The sequence below is a fragment of the Papio anubis genome, chromosome 15 (assembly GCF_008728515.1).
Source record: "Papio anubis isolate 15944 chromosome 15, Panubis1.0, whole genome shotgun sequence".
Taxonomy (NCBI): Eukaryota; Metazoa; Chordata; class Mammalia; order Primates; family Cercopithecidae; genus Papio; species Papio anubis.
The window spans coordinates 87268012-87288594 of NC_044990.1; the positions used below are offsets into that span (position 1 = coordinate 87268012).

Below are 20583 nucleotides of genomic sequence, written 5' to 3' on the forward strand. Positions count from 1 at the left end.
TCTCCTGACCTTGTGATCCACCCGCCTCGGCCTCCCAAAGTGCTGGGATTACAGGCGTGAGCCACCACACCCAGCCACAAACCAAGACTTCTTATTCCTACATGTCCAATATCATGGTGGTTACTATTAAGTTTTACTTTTTCAATTTTTAAGGGTAAATCTTATCCTTTTCCACTCTAGAACCATCCGGGGTTAGGACTTGTTAGTTGTCATCAAAACTGTAGCAATGGTGGTGAAGAGCTTGGCCCTGGAGTTAGATTGTCCTGGGTTCAATTTCAGCTCAGCCACTTTCCTCATCTGTATCAGCTTCCCAGTGCTGCCGTAAGCAGGTACCACAAACTCCATGGCTTAAAGCAATAGACCTTTCCTCATCCAGCTCTGGAAGTGAGAAGTTCAACACTGAGTTGTCAGCAGGGCTTCCTCTGAAAGTCTGGGTGGCATCTGCCCTGGCCTCTTCCTGGTCTCTGGTGGCGGCCATAGATCCTCAGTGTTCCCTGATTGCAGCTGTGTCACTGACACCTCTGCATGCATCATGTGGCCCTCTGCTGTGCGTCTCCCGTGGCGTTTCCCTCTTCTTTTCAGGATATGAGTCATATTGGATTAGGCCCCACCCTAATGATCTCGTCTTAACTTGAATACTCTACAAAGACCCTAAACATCACCTTCACTTATCTTGCATTGGGGGACACAGTTCAGCCCATAACAGCATCCCTGTGAACTTGGGTAAGTGAATGAATGCCTACAACCATTATCTGTCTCACTATCTAAAGATGATTGTCATCCAGGCCTGCATCTGTGAGGAGGATGTGAGGTGATATGAAAAGCCCTTTGCATTCATTCAGGGTTCAAGAAATGCAACTTACCATCTCCTGCTCCACAGCCCCATGTCTTGACTATCATTTATTTAAACTTGCTACATTCAAAGGCAAGCTAGGAGACACCATAAAATGTACAAAGATATCCCCTTACTCTGGGTGAACTCACAAACTTTGAGGAGAGGTCAGAGTTTGTAACACAGAATAGAATTTATGTCTCGTCTGGAGAAATGCAAACAGACAGTTCTGAGGGAGGGCAGAGCGTTGCTTGTTAGGTGACTTGCCAAGGGCATTATAGCAAACTGGTTACAAAGTGGGAACCTAAATCTCAGTTTTCAGATTCCCAATTCAGTTTCTTTCCTATTTGAACACACTGTACAATTATATCACTTGTCGCCTTTTAACCACTCAGACATTATCAAACCTAACCCATGTTTGCTCATAAGAGGTACTAATGTCAGCTGGGCACGGTGGCTCACACCTGTAATACCAGCACTTTGAGAGGCCAAGGCGGGTGGATCACCTGAGGTCAGCCTGGCCAACATGGTGAAACCCTGTCTCTACTAAAAATACAAAAATTAGTCGGGCATGGTGGCGGGTGCTTTAATCTCAGCTACTTGGGAGGCTGAGGCAGGACAATCGCTTGAACCCAGGAGGTGAAGGTTGCAGTGAGCAGAGATAGCACCATTGCACTCCAGCCTGCATGACAAGAATGAAACTCTGCAAAAAAAAAAAAAGAGGTACTGATAGCATGTGAGAGAATCATTAGGGGATGCCCATAGCCTCCTGGGTGGTCCACATTCACTGCCCTTTGCACAGCTTACTCCTGTTTCCCAACCCTCTACATATCCCACGTCATACCCATTTGCCCTGCCCTGTTGTACAGGGGAAATTCCCTTTCTTCTTCTGCAGAAACCCCAATAAAAATTAATAAAGTAAAATAAAACACACAGCTACCAACTTTAGTACATGGCATGTAAGAAATCACATTCTTGTCACCCATCAAAAGCAAAACAATTCCTGAGTACTTCATCCATCAACAAATCACTGTAGTCCGTTTAGTGTGAGCAAAATAATGAGCCACCTTTTTCATATCCTTGCCTCTGGCACTGCAATTTTAGTCTCAGTTACTTCAGTCTCAATCTCTGTTACTTGCCATTTTTTGTTTTTATGCTTTCCTATGCACTAAGTTTGATACGTGAGCAAAAATCCATCTATGAGAAGGAAGGGTGGTTGCTGATACTGATAAATTCATTCTGGTTTATGGCTAGCAAGATTATGAGGATTCTCAGTCCCGGAAAAGTCATACACTGACTTTTCAGTGAGAATGCTGAAGATTTAAGAAAGGAAATAAGAAATGTCTCTAGCTGAGAAGGTAACTGGGTACTGTCTTGGTCAGTTCAAGCTGCTGTCCCAAATTATCATAGACTATGGTGGCTCCTGAGCAACAGAAAGTGCTCATAGTCCTGGAGGGTGGGAAATCCAAGATCAAGTTGTCGGCAAATTCAGTATTCAGTGGAAGCTCGCTTCCTGGTTTGGAGAGAGAGCCTTCTTGTTCTCTCTATGAACGGTGTTCTCACATGGTGTTAGGTTAGTGCAAAAGTAATTGCAGTTTCGGGCCGTGAACATTAAGTCATTATAACTAGACTCAAACACATCTTTATTAGTCAAAATAGGAACCATTACAATCAACACATTTTTGCCAATGCGAAGTAAGTTTTGTTTATCCCTGTAGCTTAAAATTCTGTGCTTTGAGAATCGACAAACTCTTGGATAGCATTTTCTGCATCCCGCCACTTGCAGAAGCATTTTCCCTGCGAAAAGTTGTTGAGATGCTTGAAGAAGTGGTTGATGGTTGGCAAGAGGTCAGGTGAATATGGTGGATGAGGCAAAACTTAGTAGCCCGTCTTTCCACTTTTGATTGTGTGACGTGCAGCCAGGCGCTGTGGTGGAGAAGAATTGGGCCCTTCCTATTGACCTATGCCAGCTGCAGGCGTTGCAGTTTTCGGTGCATCTCATCTATTTGCTGAGCACACTTCTCAGATGTAATGGTTTCTCTGGGATTCAGAAAGCTCTAGTGGATCAGACCAGCAGCAGACCACCAGACAGTGACATAACCTCTTTTTCGGTGCAAGTTTGGCTTTAGGAAGTGCTTTGGAGCTTCTTCTTGGTCCAGCCACTGAGCTGGTCATCGCTGGTTGTCATATAAAATCCACTTTCGTCGTGCATCATAATCTGATCAAGAAACGGTTCATGGTTGTTACATAGAATAAGAGTACTTGGAAACAACATTTTTTTTTATTCTCAGTTAGCTCATGAGTCACCCACTTATCGAGCTTTTTCACCTTTCCAATTTGCTTCAAATGCCAAACAACCTTAGAATGTTCGACCTTGAGTTCTTTGGCAACTTCTCATGTAGTTGTAAGACGATCAGCTTCGAGGATTGCTCTCAGTTGGTCATTGTCAGCTTCCAATGGCCAGCCACTACACTCCTCATCTTCAAGGCTCTCATCTCTTTAGCAAAACTTCTTGAACCACACTGCACTGTATGTTCGTTAGCAGCTCCTGGGCCAAATGCGTTGTTGATGTTGTGAGTTGTCTCCACTCTTTTATGACCCATTTTGAACCTAAATAAGAAAATCGCTCGAATTCGCTTTTTGTTTTTGAGACGGAGTCTGCTCTGTTGCCCAGGCTGGAGTGCAGTGGTGCCATCTCGGCTCACTGCAAGCTCTGCCTCCTCGGTTCATGCCATTCTCCTGCCTCTGCGTCCCGAGTAGCTGGGACTACAGGCTCCTGCCACCACACCCAGAAATTTGCTTTTTATCTAACATTATTCTCATAGTCTAAAATAAATATAAAATAAACAGCAAGTAATAAGTCATTAGCAAAAAACATAAAGCAAGAAATGCACACTAACATGATGTATAACATAACCACATTTATTTAAGAATGTATTCCAATATCAAATGGCAAATTTCAACAATGTGAAAACCACAATTGCATTTACACTGACCTTATAGGAAGGAACAAGCCTGTTCTCTTCAGCCTTCTCTAAGTGCACTAATCCCATTCATGAAAGCTCCACCCTCATGACTCAATCACCTGTCAAAGGCCCCACCTCTTAGTACCATCATATTGGGGGTTAGGATTTGAATGCAGGGATTTTGATATACGTTCTGTCCATGGCAGGTGTGTTTCCCAGCCTGTGTTACACTCCAGACTGTACTGCCGCACATGTGAGCCCTTGTTTACCCACAGTACCTGCCGAAATAAGACACGCGTGTGATTCCTGTGTGGCTGTCCATGGGATATGTCCCATACTCCCACTGCTTTCTCCAAGGAAAGCAAGTAAATAAAGATGTGTAGGCAAAACACTCCCTCCCTTAATTGCACTAAGGAAACGGAATAAACTCATTTTAGCAAATCCCAAATTTACTGCAGTGAACTTTAGATGAAGCACTAAGGTATTACACAGAAAATAACAGAAAACTGATGACTTCAGCTTTGGCATTGCGTTTCCTTCAGCTTGCAGAACAGCCCAACATGAGAATCATAAACACAGAAGGCAACAGGATGCAACTGCATGTACCTTAGCTCATTTCCTTTTTGGTTTTCTCCTCTTCCTCCTCCTCCATTGTAGCCTTGCCTGTATCTTAGGTTAACCACTGTAAGTGCAAAGGGAATTTTACATGGATTTTTTAAAGTGGGCGATATAATTTTAAAAGTCATTTTTGAAAAACCTATAGGAAACTATTATATTGCCATGAATTTCAGCTAAGGAATGGAAGTCAACTGGCCACTGATGCTTTGCAAAATAAAAATGTCCCAGAATATTTTCAATATTCAATATCTAATATATGGGGAAGAAGTGATTCTATCTCTCAAATAAGTATTCTGAATGAACATTTTGGTATTCCATTATTATAGACTCTAGTTACATCTGAATTCACTCTTAAGTGGCCATAAAGAATGCTTAAATTTCTTAAAGGATGTATTTTTAAGGAGCATGCCAAATGTTTAAAAATGGCTACTGGATTAATTTTCATATTTTCATTCCCTTCAAATTTCCTTTGGTTAAATGGTTTGAATTGCTCCATGACAGTGCTAAACATATATTAGAGGACTGAAAAATATATTTGATGCATTGTAAAAATGATTTCCCTTGTAAAAGATAAGGATTATTTCCAGTTCCCTAGTAAATGCACAGTGAACAGGAATTTGGGTATTCCTGGGATAAAGAAAGACGGGGAAACTTGGGAAACGATGTAACAAAGACAGCCCTGTTGAATGTGATTATGTGCTTGGCAAATGCAGTCACTGCTTTCTGTCTCTGCTGCTTTTCACAGGTATAAGCCGCTGGCTGATACGTTCCTGCGTGAGAAGAAGGAACATTCGGCTGCAGAGCGATGTCGGCTTGTTCTCCAGCAGTGTAAATTACAAGGCTGGCAGGTCGGTGACCTACAAGCTATGAAAATACCACTTTAGGATTTTAAATAAATGAGCTGAGTCATTGCAGGGAGCCACCAGAGTCTTCCTGGCAAAAACAAATTCCTTTGATGTGTTTGGCAAGGCGTGACATTCAGTGTATTCCCTGGAAATTTGTCATTCTTTATGACTTGCTGATTTTAACATCTTGCAGCCAACATGAGGAAATCTAAGAGGCTCCCTTTACAACCATGACAGAAGCTCATGAGCCCCATTCTGTTTGCCCATGTGCCAGATTCATACCTTGTCACTAAAGCATTTTGTCGTATTTACCCGTAGCAGGAGTCAGAGGAGCCAAAATTGAAGAACTAAGGTTGATTTCTGTGTGCAGAGTTGGTCTCTCACAAGTGCATGTTTGACCTAGACTTCCGTAGCTCGTTCAAGTCTCACTCAGCTCCCCTTTCTTCTGTTTCTCGTTGCCCTGCTTCTCACCTGCCTTACAGTGAAAATGTCACTATCCTTTGAACCTCATTTGTTGGCAAAAGCCTCATAATTGGACACACTTTATTATAGTCTGTGATCGATTTGATGGCAGAACCTAGGGGCCAATGAAAGCTATAGCTAGACTTGCAGAAAAAGAAAATAACCTGAGACAAAATTACAGGCAAATGTTCACCAGAAACAGGAGAAGATGGTTCCAGATTTTGTTAAATACGTTCAACAACATCAGAGTCCATCCTAGACTCATTTTAGGAAGAAGAGGTTTGAAGTGAGAAGAGCAGATTAGAGCAGCAATGGGAAACCACGCAGTCCATGACACCAGGAATTATTTGGAAGTTTCTTGCTGTAAAACCACCAAAAGTGCGTAGGTGGCAGAAACAACGGTAGCTAAAAGCTTTGGTAAAAACATGACGATGACTGGAAAGTAGACATAATTTGCATCTTTAAAAAGTGATAGGGAGAATATCTATGAGTAAAAATACATGATAATTGATGAGTCAAAGGATGAGGACTTGGCTTTAGAAATGACATGAGCTCATGATTCAGAATTGCTGAATAGGTCCAAAAGTGGCCCAGTCTAAGTAAAACAGGGAGGAAAGACTGGATTGACACTCGCACACTCATCTGTCTATGACAAAGAACAAAGAACCTAGAATTTTGGCATTGATGAGTAATGATTTAATTGTCTGTGCCACCCAATCTTTTTCTTTGTTATCTTTTTTCCTTTTCTTTTCTTTTCTTTTTTTTTTAACTAATAATGAAATTTGAACTTTAAATAACAATCTGAAGGAGGAAGCTTACTCAGTCTGAAGTTGTCAGTGATGCACATCAGTGCCAAAAGATTGGGTAAAAAAGGAAGGAGGAAGAAGGAGGAATTACTAACCAGAAGTGATGTCCGCCAACCCCTCCAGAGTCAGTGACATAGGGGTGGGATTCACATATATCAGCGTTTATTCGGTCTATAGGTAACTGAAGTCAGTTCAACGAAATCACTGCTGAGATTTTGAATAAGTAATTTTATAGTAGTAGTCCACCGATGATGTACCACTAAGGTATTCTTATTGTATTCTTTTGCTTTTAAAGAATACTTACAGATAATGATATACATATATATGTGTATGTGTGTGTGTGTGTGTGTGTGTGTGTATCTGTGAGATAGATGTGTGTGTATGAGGGAAAGGGAGAGGGAGAATTTTTATTTGTAGAAGGAAGCAAGGGAATCTGGAATAATTCTTTCACTAAGAGAGTGATTGGAAGTAACCACAATACCTGAGCAGTGATCCCTCTGATAGACCACTGTAAAGTACTGGCCAAATATGAGAGGAGACTGGAAGACAAATCAGTACACCCTGCCAGCCATCATTTCTTCTGTATCGCTGCTTTTGCTAGGATACTTGAAATTGCAGCCGAGGATAGCATTAAATTGAAACATGCATTAGGACTTTCAATGAGAGTATTAACATTTTTTTAAATGGGAAAGGGATCCCATTTCATGGCACTATTTTCTCCACACTTTTCGCCTGCCTGAAAAGAAGCTGAAAATACAAGACAAAAAAAATTAAAAGGAAAGAGAAATAAATGTGCTTATTCACTGAGCATATTTACTTATGAGTTCCCTGTTGTCTAGTCAGAAAAAACAGTGTTTCTTCAGCTTCTTCAAGATGTAACCTATGATGTACTTTGTACTACCAGACAAATAATCAACTTCACAGAAATGAAGCTTATTCATACTTCACTTTTATATTGGTCTGACAAAGGAAAAAAAGCTTTTGTTAAAAAAAAAGTAAATAAAACAAAACAAAAAACACTCATTCCTAACCTGGAAAGTTAGACTCCTCAGTTGCAAAAGCAAAGCATTTGTTTGAAATGCACTGCTAGTTACAGGAAGAATTCCTCCTAGTCTATTCTGTTTTTAATTGACACAGCAATTAAATCAGAAGCTGTTAGGCTACAGGGACAACAAGGTTGCATCTGATGGTTAGTGTATCTGTAGCATTGTTTCCAAATTGCTGAGAGTTAGAATGTGTGTTTTCATTAACCAGTCAGTTCATCCTTTAGTCCTGAGTGGTTAGCATTAAATGAATGGTTATTCTTTTCCATATTTTTAAAAGCAGTGCTGGAGGACCCAAGAGATTAGAATTACATTTTGCTGCGTTAACTTGTATACAGTGTTAGCTAGAAATTCATTTTTTTTTTTTTTTTTTTTTTAAATTTATTTATTATTATTATACTGTAAGTTGTAGGGTACAAATTCATTTCTTTTAACTGAACATAGTAATTTCATTGTCATTCTAATGGGTCTTGGAGATCTGGCAGGTTCTGTCTTCTCTTTTTAACTTTAATCAGACCCTGTAGAAGGAAAGCCTTGAATCATCAACATGAGATTGTAACTCTGGAATTCTTATACTCTCCAACATTGTAGCAATTCAGTAAGCCTTGGTGCACATTTGATTTCCTTCTGTTTCAGATGAGGATAAAGATGTCATATCTTCAGTACTATTTTGTACGCCGATCTATACACCTGTGTCTGCTTTTCATGCTTTAAGTAGTCACAGGTTTGTAGTCTGTACTGGAATTTTTAATATTTAATAGGTAATAATTCCTGTCATCTACAGAGTATATTACAACTATTCGTAGTTTTTATTTTATTTTATTAGAGCCTAATAAAAAAATCTGTGCAGAAAAGGAAAGTAGACAGTGTGTACAGGAGTGACCTTATTTTAGATTTGAGGAAATTGAACCTCACAGAGAGCCCTTGTCTTAGTTAGAGATCAGTGTACTGATCAAAATATTAGGTGCAGTTAATATTCAGTTTCAGTGGGAGCACCACTTTGCTGAGACCACGTCTAGCTTTTACTATGTCATGTTCTTTCCACTGCATTTAACTCGATCTATATCTTTTAATATAACTATCTGAAGTCATTTTGCTCATATTACAGGACTTGAAAGGGATAGGTTATGCGTCACAGTGCGAGCTCTGATCAAAGACACTCATACCCTTTATTCGTCTGAGCAGCCTTCGCCTTGTACATAGTGCCTTTTTTATGTTTAAAATTCGCCCAGCAAATGAAGGAAAAACAAGCAGACTACTTCCCATTACAGAGTGACTCTGATCAGAATCCTTTTCTACCCAAACTGTCAACCAAACTGACCCTGAAATAGCACAATGCATTTGCACCCTCATTCCCAACTACATCTTGGAAACAAGAGGAGAAGGAAAAGGAGAAAAGGAGGAGTAAGGAAAGAAGAAGATAGAGAAGGAGAAGAACTGTAATCAAGTGAAGAGTCTCAGGAAGCATTTGATATTCATTATAATTCTGAGAGTTAAGACCTAGATGTGACTCAGGCCATCCAGAGGAAATGACAGGGGTGGGGGCAACTCATGGGCGGTGCTGGTAGAAATGCAGGTCAAAGGAGCAGTGCTGCACCTTCGCACCTAGAGCAAAGGCAGTTTGAAAACAGTTTATTAGGCTATTTCCGCAGATCTGCACCATTTTCAGTATACCGAGTTTTGCTCACATGCCAATTCTCAGCGAGGCATTCCCTGGCTACTAGATTTTAAATTCTCATTATCCTCGACCTTCCTACTGCATCTTCTCATCCTCTTCTCTGCTTCGTTCCTCTCCATGGTGCCTAGGACCTTCTGTTACGCTTCAGATTGCAATCCTTAACATGCTGTTCACCACCTTTCCTCCATAGCATGGGAGCTCCATCCCAAGGGCTTTGTGTCCGCAGCTTACTGCTGCATCCCCGGCATAGAAGCCAGAGAAAGACACAGGACAGACACTCTGTGCCTGGAAGCTGGGCCAAGAAATGAGTTTCTGTAAATAAGAAACTACCAAACAATACAGTATACTTGATGTGGATTCAAAGACATGTAAGAACTTTTCTAGGCTGGGCGCAGTGGCTGATGCTTATAATCCCAGCACTTTGGGAGGCTGAGGTGAGTGGATCACCTGGGGTCAGGAGTTCAAGACCAGCCTGGCCAACATGGTGAAACCCTGTCTCTACTAAAAATACAAAAAAATTAGCCAGGCATGGTGATACCTGTATTTCCAGCTACTTGGGAGGCTGAGGCAGAAGAATTGCTTGAACTTGGGAGGTGGAGGTTGTAGTGAGTGGAGATTGCGCCATTGCACTCCAGCCTGGGCAACAAGAGTGAAACTCCATCTCAAAAAAAAAAAAAACAAAAAACAAAAACCTTTTAAAATGTATTGTTTTGAAATGAAGTAAGAATCAAATGGATTTTTAGCTTTATATCTGTGTTTATAAGATACATGTATTAATGCATTACTTCTATAGTTACAGATAATTTTTAAAATTTGAAACTACTACGTAAATATAATTTCAGCATAGAATACTGCATAGGGTCAAATTAACTATTTTAAACATTTGTGAAAAAGCTGTAAGTCACACGGCATTTTGCACCAAAGCATTTTTGTTTTCCAATATATAATTTCTGTTATGTCTTTTATACCACTAGCCTGTACTTCTCAAAGGAATCTTGTGCCTTCTTTCATATAATTTGAACTGGTCACCACAAGTTTTGGCAAACTCATGCATGTTGCTGTTTCCTTAACATACTCAAAATTGCTACTTTTACATAATGTGGTTTGATTTTGAAGAAAGGAAAATCAAGATGTAGTGGTGGCTAGAAGGCAATCTTTCACGTTGGTGGCTTCTTATGTTTACAGTGAAATGATATATTTTAAAAACATGGTGGACTAGTCAGAGCCACGTCCTTATTTGCAAAGTGGGATTTATGTAACTTGTTTGCAAAAAGGAATGGAAGTGTTTTGAAATGATCTGAATAGGACCTGCATGACTAACTTCTAGTGCTGTTTTCTGTCTCAGCAGATAGAGTTTTCTTTATGAAACCAAGAGTTCATGGATTACTTCACTATGGAAAAATATCCAAAAAGTTTGAATTAACTCATAGTTTGAAAACAAGTTAAATTAAGCCAGTAGTTATTAGCCATCTGCTATTTGTTTTATTATTGTTATTATTCAGGTATTTTACTTATCTAAATATATGCATTTTAAATTCAGGGCTATCTTAAGGTAACTTGGAAAGGATCCCTCTGGAACTGTGTACGGTTAATCAGACTATTAGCCTGAATTTCTCCAAGCCACAGAAAAGTGACTGGACAGCAGTTAGGCCCATGTGGAACATGCTTGTTTTTCGTGTTATGTCATTTATGTAAAATGAAAACCTTTGAAGCTAATTCTAAGTGGAAAAATAAGTGGTATAATCTGATTTTCACACATTTTATATGCATCAACTGGTTATAGGATGATTTCTTCTGTGTAGTTATTTGAATGCTATATTCATTTTAAAGCCATCTGGAGGGATGACGAATGAAGAAACAAATCTGTCAGAGTCGGTCCATGTGATACCAGGGGTGCTGCTTCGGAACACACAGCACCCGGAGAGTCGAGGGGGGACTGCACGGATGTGGCTCTGTGCAGAAAGTCTTTCCCGGTGGTACTTTTCACTGTGCAAGCAGATGTCGAGAACTTTGGGGTGAAAGAAGTTTTGTGAGCAGGCAAAGAAGAGTGGCCTGTGTGTCTCCTTTGAGGCAGGAACTTGTGATATCTGTTACTGGAAATTGTGGAAGGAGAAGTTGAGCTCTTAACCTTAGAGATGACATATCATCTATGATTTTAAGGATGAGGAGTCAGACACATAGATCCTTCTGGTGGCTTACTCAAGATTATACAGACAGGAAGAAAGAAACAAAATTAGAACATCAACTTCGTCCCAAGTACCGGCATGATACGATACTTACTCTTGTGTGTGTGCATGCGTGGATGTGAAAGAGACAGAGAGAGAGGCTCTTAAAGAAATAACAAAGGATACTCACAAAAAACATACTCCAAATTGTAATGAGATATACTTTTCCTATTTGTGTTTACTCATGAACAAAGAAATTCACAATCTTTTTTTTATCATCGTCTTCTAATGTAATGTTTATGGAATAGTCTAGATTTTGTTACCTAAATAGTTTGAAATAAGTCATAGTTTGAAAACGAGTTAAATTAAGTTATGATCTTTGAAGGATTTGCTCATATATTACTAAGAATTGCACCATTAACATTTTACCATAACATTACATAAAATCAGTGGGTGAAGGTTTTATTATTTCATTAATCTGCAATAGTACAGTAGAGAAAATAAAATAGAAGAGCAAGGAACTGTTAAAGTTTTAACTACCCCCACTTTTTTTACATTCTCTGTGATGAGACAATTGTATTAGGGCCCTAGGTTCTTATTAGTACGATAAATTAATGGTTTATAACCTTTGTTTTACTACTCAGGGAGCACTCCATAAATCAACTATAAGTACAAGCTAGAAAATAGCCTATAAAATGATTCTTTCTTTTGTATCCTTTCTCCTTCTCTGGAATTATAAGTGTTGAAAATAATAAGCATTAGGAACCTAAGAGTACACCTTGAAACGATGTACATTCTATTGGCAATCACCATAGATATTATATTATATGTGTGTGTGTCTGTGTGTATTTCCTTTCTTCTTTTGTGCCAAACACATGCATACACACACGCCATATACATATATGGAACATTTTTGTTATAAAAGTAGTATGTATCCTTGATAAGAAGTTTGAAAAATAGAAAAAAACTGAGGAAGAAAATACAGTCTACCAGAATTGAACTACCTAAAGATAACTACTGAAAATATTTGGTGCGTCGTCATTCACTTCGTTTTTAAAAATCCTGCATGTATTTGATCCTTACTTAATGTCTTTCTCCCTTTCCACACTTAACTTTCTGAGGACAGGTGTCATGTAACCATGTTCTTTTGTATTTTTGCTTGCGTGCGCATGTGTGTGCACATGTGCATGTGCGTGCGTGTGCGTGTGTGTGTGTGTACATGTGTGTGTTTCACTATGACATCTCTTACAGGGTCTGGCACATAGTGTGTATACAACTTGTGTTTGTTGAATGAATGAACCTCCTACCGATGACCACATCTTCCCTTTGCATATGAAGGTATCTGCAGTAAGTTTGGGTGACATGTGTGATAGTTTCTGCCTTTAGAGTAAGTTTACATTTTTTCACTCAGCTTCATTATGCATGAAGAGTAATATCTTAGGGTACTATCTGGCGCTAATTGCTGATTAAAACTGACTTGTCCTATGCCTAATCCAACTTTGATCTCTTAGAAATCCATCTGTTTTCCTCTGCTTCAAGTTTATTGATTGACTGATTCAACAAGCATTTATTGATCACCTTGTGAGTTCCCCAAATTAGGCAAGGCAATTGCGATGGCTTACAGTCTGCTGGGGGAGAAACAGTCAGCTTTAAACTAATAAATCACAGATTAGGATCCAGGTGCAAAAAGAGCAAAAGGGACACTGCAGTAGTGAACTAGAGGGTTCCTGACCTAACAGGGCAGTTGCCATGCAGGGAATTTCTGGGACGGTCACATGTAGGCCCAGATCTGAAGGGTGAGAAGGAGCGGGGACATGCTGAGGCAGGACCAAGGGTCCCAGGGTGAGTGTGCTGAGCTCCTGAGATGAGGACCTCCTGGAAGAACCAACAGGAGAGCAGGAGGGCTGGAGAGAGAACCAGGTGAAAATGGCAGACAGGGATGCTACAAAGTCGTGTTTCTCAACCTTTGTGTTTTCATTATTGCCCCACGAAGGAGAAAAATTGAGAGAATTAATAAATAATTTAGTTCTGGGGAGGCAAAAATAACTTTGCTATTACAACAGTTTCTGACCTTCAAAGCTCAGTCCTGCTGGATAATATGAGGCCCCTAACAACTACTGAAAGAAGGGCGTTTGTGCCTGTGCCTACTGAGAGATCCAACTCCATCTCTTCTATGTCAATACAAATTTCCCCAACTTCAAGATTATTTAGTCATTCGATAGGCATTTACTGAGCACCTATTATATGCCAGAAGCCTTATAATTGCTAACACGTTTTTCTTCTCAAGAACCGGTTGCACCGACTAGACAGGATCACCACAAGGAGAAGGTGTGCTTGGAGCTGACTGGGTCAGAACCAGTGGTACCTTGTGTGTCAAAGTGCAGCATTCTATTTTAGGTTCAAGGCAGGCTACTGATAAATTTTAGAGAGGGTAGGAACATGACCTGATTTATGCTTTAAATGTTAAAAAAAAAAAAAAAAAAGTGTTATTAGAGAGCAAGAACAGAGCCGGGAAACAAGTTCCCAAGCCAATGTGGCGGCTCAAGCAAGAGACAGCCATTATGGATGGGACAAGGGAGGAAGCCGAGAACATGATGGGAGGGGAGAGGACCTCACCGTGGCAACAATGAAGGTGCTCGTTAAGTTATATTGACTTGAAGAGTGGAATCTCATTTAAAACCAAAATATTCATGTAGATCGGGAATGTACTCAAGTTCTTTTTAAAAATGAACTTGCTCCATAAAATATGTTTGGAGCTCTAGATGATGGAAAAGACTCAGCTCTTTAGGGCTGAAAACAGAAGACCATTCACAAAATTAAATGGGATTCTCAAAGCAAACATGAGCACACCACAGGACAGACATATGGGGAATTAGGAAACCAATGCCAGAACTTCTGAATATCTACCAATATTCCTAAAGATTAACTACATAAGATCAGATGTGCAGGATAAAAAAAAAACATGGTATCATGGTTTTAGAAGAAAAGCACACATCAAAATATATAAATGCCATCAATTTGGCAGACGACGGTAGGACAAGGGCTCCCATACCCCAAGGAGTGCCAAAGGCCATGACCATGTTTGTGCTGCTGTTTGGCCATTTATGACATACAGTCCCATGGGGCAAACCATTATTGACATGATTTAGGCCATTTTGAAAAGAAATATCAAATGTGTGCTCTGACTGAATACGTTAACTTATCAAATACACTTTCCTCTGTGCTTTTGAAGCTAATTGCCTTTGTTTGGGTGTGGCTTTGGTTTGCTTTTTCACAATATGTCTCTTTGGGAAAAGTGATTTTTTTTTAAGCACTCTTGACCATGTCAATATGATTTCCATAATGAAATAACATATAGAATTACATAGTGAGTCATTCACTAGTAAGCTCAAAATAGTAGCTTTTATTCATCACTGCCTGCTGTGTAGGTCATACTGTTCTAGGTAAGAATAATTAATTTTTCTTAAACTATAATTATATGTAATTCAAGCCAAACCACCTTCTTCAAATACCAGAAGATACAGTGCTCTATTAGATGTGTGTGGCTGTAATTATCTTTTCTGTGTTGAAGTTAAACTTCAAGAATAGTCTATTTATAACAAAGAGAACATGTATTTTCATATAAATGTATCCTTTGAGAACATTTAAAAGTACATTCAGACATTCAGAGCCAGGCTGAACATTAGAATTTTTCTATTTAGTAGCTTTTCAAAGCAACCATGAAAGTGTAGAATGTGGAGGTATTAATAGTAAAATATTCACACACGAAAAAGTAATGGTCATTCTTAGAAATTTAATGAATGAAATGGGGGAAATGTGAATTCAGCCTGGAGAGGATGCATTTAGTTCAATGGTTTCCTTATTGAGCTTGTTGAAAAGGTAGACAGTATTTCACTCATCCTTGTGGTCCCAGCATCTCTACCCTGCTGGTATGAAGAAGGTGCTTGGCAACATTTGATTTATGAATGGATACATGAATGAATGATTGAAGGTGAATGAATGAATGAACTAATGAGTGAATGGATGTTCAGAGCAGACAGATGGTAGGATGATGGATGAATAAATGTGAGAAAAGGATCATCAGGAAAAATATAAATATAATGCAACTGAGTGTTATGAGAAATGATATTGATCCAGGAATGAATTATAGGTAAAGACCTGTTCATGGCACACATGTAGAAATGTTGGGATTTTGAGATTTCTTTCCCTTGGAAGAGATGACCTGGTAGGCACAGAAATGGTATCGCATAGCAAAAATAGAACAGGGTTGTGAAGGAGCACAATGACATTCTGAGATCAGCAGGAAGGAAAGCAAATCTGAGGGGAGAACTCTGCAGACATCAGAACACTGAAAAGATTGTGTTGTTCGTATCGCAATCAATAAAGCTATTCTTAACAAACTGGGAACAGATTTACATTGCTGGGCACTTTAAAAAATACTAGGGCATTTTTCCAGAATACTGATATGTGAAAGATGTGACTACTTTTGATGCAACTACGACAGTACATATCCTTTGAAAAAACTGAAAGTATTTACTAGACTAGGGCTGTTTTTAGAGCAAGGGGGTTAACATTTTTCAAGATTAATTTTGTATGAAAATACAGCATTTTAATTGCAGAAAAGAAGCTAGCATTCACAATAAGACCTTTCTCATTAAAATGTAATATACGTTAATAAAATAGTCCAATGATTTTAGACTTAGAAATAAAGGGATAGCATCTAACCCAACACTGACAACCGTAATGATATCATTCAGTGAAAACTGCATTCATGAGAATGCTATGGGCCCTGTACAATGTATAAAGACAGTAATGATGTCATTCAGTGAAAACTCCATTCATAAGAATGCTGTGGGCCCTGCACAATATATATAAAGAAGGTTCACATTGGTTTTGCGCTTCAGGAGAGTGTACAGGAAGCTAAAATAATAGTAAATAGCATCTCTTTTAGAGAAATAAAAAAGGGTTAGCTCATATTATGGAGGGCTTTATAGGCAACATAAAATCATTGAAGTTTCTAGAAGACTAATAAATTGAAGTCAATGTGCAAGGTGAATTAAAAAGCAGATAAAGGAGAGATGATGAGTTAAATTCTAGATTTTAGTCTGTAATAATCCTATATCAGAGGTGATGGCACTAGAAATATGAAACTTAGCATCTTTGTTTCTTTAATCCTATTAGGTGTATTTTAATAAAATACATCAAATAGTTTAAATAAGTTGAAAATGTTAAGATTTAATTTTTGATGGCTGGGCACGGTGGCTAATGTCTGTAATCCTAGCACTTTGGGAGGCCGAGGTGGGTGGATCACCTGGGATCAGGAGTTCGAGACCAGCCTGACCAACATAGAGAAACCCCATTTCCACTAAAATTACAAAACTAGCCAGGCATGGTGGCGCATGCCTGTAATCCCAGCTACTCAGTAGGCTGAGGCAGGAGAATCGCTTGAACCTGGGAGGTGGAGGTTGCAGTGATCCGAGATCATGCCATTGCACTCCAGCCTGGGTGAAACTCCGCAAAAAAAAATAATAAAAATAATAATTAAATTTTTGTAGACAAATGAAATTTTAAATATCTGAGGTTATGTTATAGCAAGTGCTTATTAAAATCATTTTTTTAAATTCTGCCTTTTCCATTGTACACGTCCATTTAGTTTCATTTCCTTCACCTTAATACATGTGAATTATGAACTTTATACTTTTCCAACATTATCTGAGTTTATAAATATCTCACAGTTAAGTTGAATAGTCAGACGGTACATAAATAAGAAGAAAACCAGGACTCCAGTCCTACTGTAGAGATGTATACAAAGTACATTAGTGACATGGATGTACTATTGTAATTGATTTATTATTATAAGGTACACACCAAACAGGAGAAAAATGAATTCCCACTTTGGATCAGAAAGCAATATGATATAGCTGGAGAATAAGTAAGCTTGAATGTATTGAATAAGTTCTAGAAGCCTACTATACAACATCGCACCGCTATTTAACAACACTGCATTATATGCTTAAAATTTTGTTAAGACGGTAGATATCAGGCTAAGTGTACTTACCACAAATTTTAGAGGGAAGGTGAGGGAGGCAGGGATGGAGAGAGGGAAGAAGGAAAGGAGGAAGGAAGGAAAGAAGGAAAGAAGGAAGGAATAGAGGGAGGAGGAAGGGAGGGAGGAGACTAAAAGTGCGATACAATAGAAAACTCTAATAAACCTTTTAAAGGCATTTGAACATCATCCTGAAAATCATTACAGGCCACTAACTAATTTTAGACAAGAAAGTAACATAATGAGATTGATGTTTAGAAAGATCACTCTGAATATAGTTTAAAAAAATGGATGCTTATAGACCCATGATAATTTATGGAGCTACTGAAATTATTCATAAAAGTAATCAGTAAGTGGGTTCTAGAAACCTCAACAGAACTTATGACTAAATGGGGCCTGGGGGAAAAGCTGTAAGCAAACTTAGGTGATGCTTGGGGTTCTGGCTTGGGTGATGAGGTGATGATGACTCCTTTGGCCTAGAAAGGCAAGAGTGGGTAGGGATGGATGAGATGGGAAAGTGTGTGAGAAATGACCTGTGGAAATCTCTAGGGCTTGAGGTGCTCAGGGAATACCCAGGTAGATGGTTCTTTTGATCACTGAGCTAGAAAATACAGGAAAAGAGGGAAACATACGAGTGAGGCTAGGGTGCCCATGAAACATTGACATAAATGTGTGCGCAATGAGATGGGCTCCATAGGTCTGGACTCGGTGATAAGATGAGCTCTCATGAGCAGTCTACAGTGAAAGCTTTTGGAATAATGAACTTACCAGGAAGATGATGAAAAGTAAGAGGAGAATTCAGTAGAGAATTCTGAGGATAGCTAACTTTTCATTGGGAAGCAGCAACGTAGCAGCTTCAGACAAACATTGGAACAGAGATGACAGACACAGAGCAGGGGACCAGGTGAGCTTGTCAGAGAAGTCAAGCTTCAAGAAAAGAGAGTGACCCAGGGTCTCACCACTGAAAACGTGGTCCACAGACTAACGTCACCGACATCATTTAGGAATGTGTTAGAAATGCAGAATGAATCACTGGCCCCATCCCAACCTACTGGATCAGAATTTACATTTTGACAAGATCTCCAAGTGATTAATACACATGTTTCAGTTTGAGACTTTATAGGGTCAAGGGTATGTGTTTCTTTTAGTCTGGAGCCTGGAGAGCTCCGATTCATCTTACCTCTGGCACTAACTTTCTGTATGGACTGTGTGAGTGTCATATGTCCTCTCTAAGACATATCTTTTTCTCTTGAAAACTGAAGAGGTTGATCGAGATGATTTCTAAGATCTAACTAGAACAGTGTGGGTTATGGACACTCAGTTCCTTTGCCCCTCCTTTGTAGATGATGAATCCTACTAGTATCATCTGTTGTAGACATCACAAGTACACATTTCCTTAGAGGAAATTGTACTATTATTTCAAAATAAATGTTATCCAATTTTCTATGTCTCCATAAGTAACTGAAGTGTTTTTTGTTGTTTTAATTGACATGTCCTTCTGTCAAAGCAGAACCATGTGAGCTGAGCTTCCTCCTTTACTTTACCTGCATGGGAAACAATTACTGATTGTATTTTTCAGCAGCAGTAAATGAGTAAACTAAATTAAGTCACACATAGAATACAAATAATATATGCTTCTTCAACTCCCAAAGAATTCATAGATATAACGAAATGAGAGGCGTCACTATTTTTCTAAACTATCAATATGTAAGAATAGTTCTACATTAGATGTTTTCCTCAATTTCATTAATACAGAGAGAAATGTGCATCGCAGAAAAATATCAAAGGATAATAGCTGTATTTTTTCTTTGTAAATGCTGTTCCAAAAGTACTGCCAGAAACACTCAGCACTCCTAAAAATTGTCTTTAAAAAAAAAAAGTGCTCTACAGGTTCCCTTGAAGTCTCTACTAACACAGCTTCCGTGCCACCTACACTCTAGCACAAGCACCGTTCCAGCATTTGTCTGTACCTCCACAGCCTACACCTCTCAAAAACACACACACACACACACACACACACACACACACACCCCTAAAAATTGTAGCAGTAATTGGAGCTTTGGAAGTCATCAATGACAATTTTGTTTAATCTTTTAAAATCTGTCACTTAAAAAGAAAAAAAAACCTAATGGTTTTCTAATAAAAATAGCGATGACTGTAATTCACAGATGGTTTACTTTTACAGGAGTCAGAATGACATTAACATTTTAATCTCAGCTGGGAACACTCTGCATCTAGCAGTGCACAGGGAGAGGGCTCAGTTGAAGAACATTTTAACCTCTCCTTTTCTCTGCTTACTGAGAAACATTCTTTGATGTGAGAATACCACCAAAATGAAAAATGTAGGTGATCTGAACCTTTGGTCTAATTTTAATGAATCTTAATTTATTGGATTTGGTATAACACTGTAAGACTGATTATACAGTAACATTCATTCCATAGGAAAAAAACAAAAACGGTCAATAATTTTCTTTTGGTCAATATCATTAATAAACAGTGTGAATCCATGAAAATTCAGAATATATGTGATCTTATCTGTGTTTCCCTGCTAAAGAAGGATTCTTAAATTTGTATCTTCATTAATCCGTAGCATCAGTGAAAGCAGAGAACTATAAAGACTACATTCAGAATGGTTTCTGGGGAAGAACTCCAAAATACTACTTAACTGCTAATTTCATTGTTTTCAGAAAGAGTAAACATTTACTACAAGTATAGCATCTCAAAAAAAAAAAAAAAGTACAGTCAAACAAATGCTAAAACATCCAATGAGTATCTACAAATGTTGCCAAACCGTAAATAAATTATATAATACAAAACTACATGAAATAAAATAGTCCGTTGGATACCCATAAAATATGCCCAAGTAGTTGATGGAAGAATTTTTTTACAAAATAATCTGAATGAATGTAATAGCAGCAAGCACAATACCCAGCCATTGCAACAAAGTCTTTAGCCATGTCTTGATAGGATGCTTGTATTGTGACTTCAGATCTCCAACCTCCACCGAGCGAATCTGAAGCCCAGAAGCCCTTTGTAACTTACAAAGCCCTTGGTTGTACCTCAGCAGTGCAGATTTGCACAGGCATCACTACATCAAACACCCACCAGGGGTTCGGAGAGCA

General features: G+C 38.8%; 1 protein-coding gene across 4 annotated transcripts in view; it reads left to right on the forward strand.

The window, feature by feature from the left end:
- The window catches only part of MYO16 (myosin XVI), a 574351-nt gene that overhangs the window by 459730 nt on the left and 94038 nt on the right, over positions 1-20583 (forward strand). For all 4 annotated transcript variants that reach the window (XM_021929768.2, XM_021929769.2, XM_003914068.5 and 1 more), the window contains exon 28: positions 5162-5264. In XM_021929768.2, the coding sequence (XP_021785460.2) occupies positions 5162-5264 (103 nt within the window). The remainder of the gene's footprint in view (positions 1-5161; positions 5265-20583) is intronic.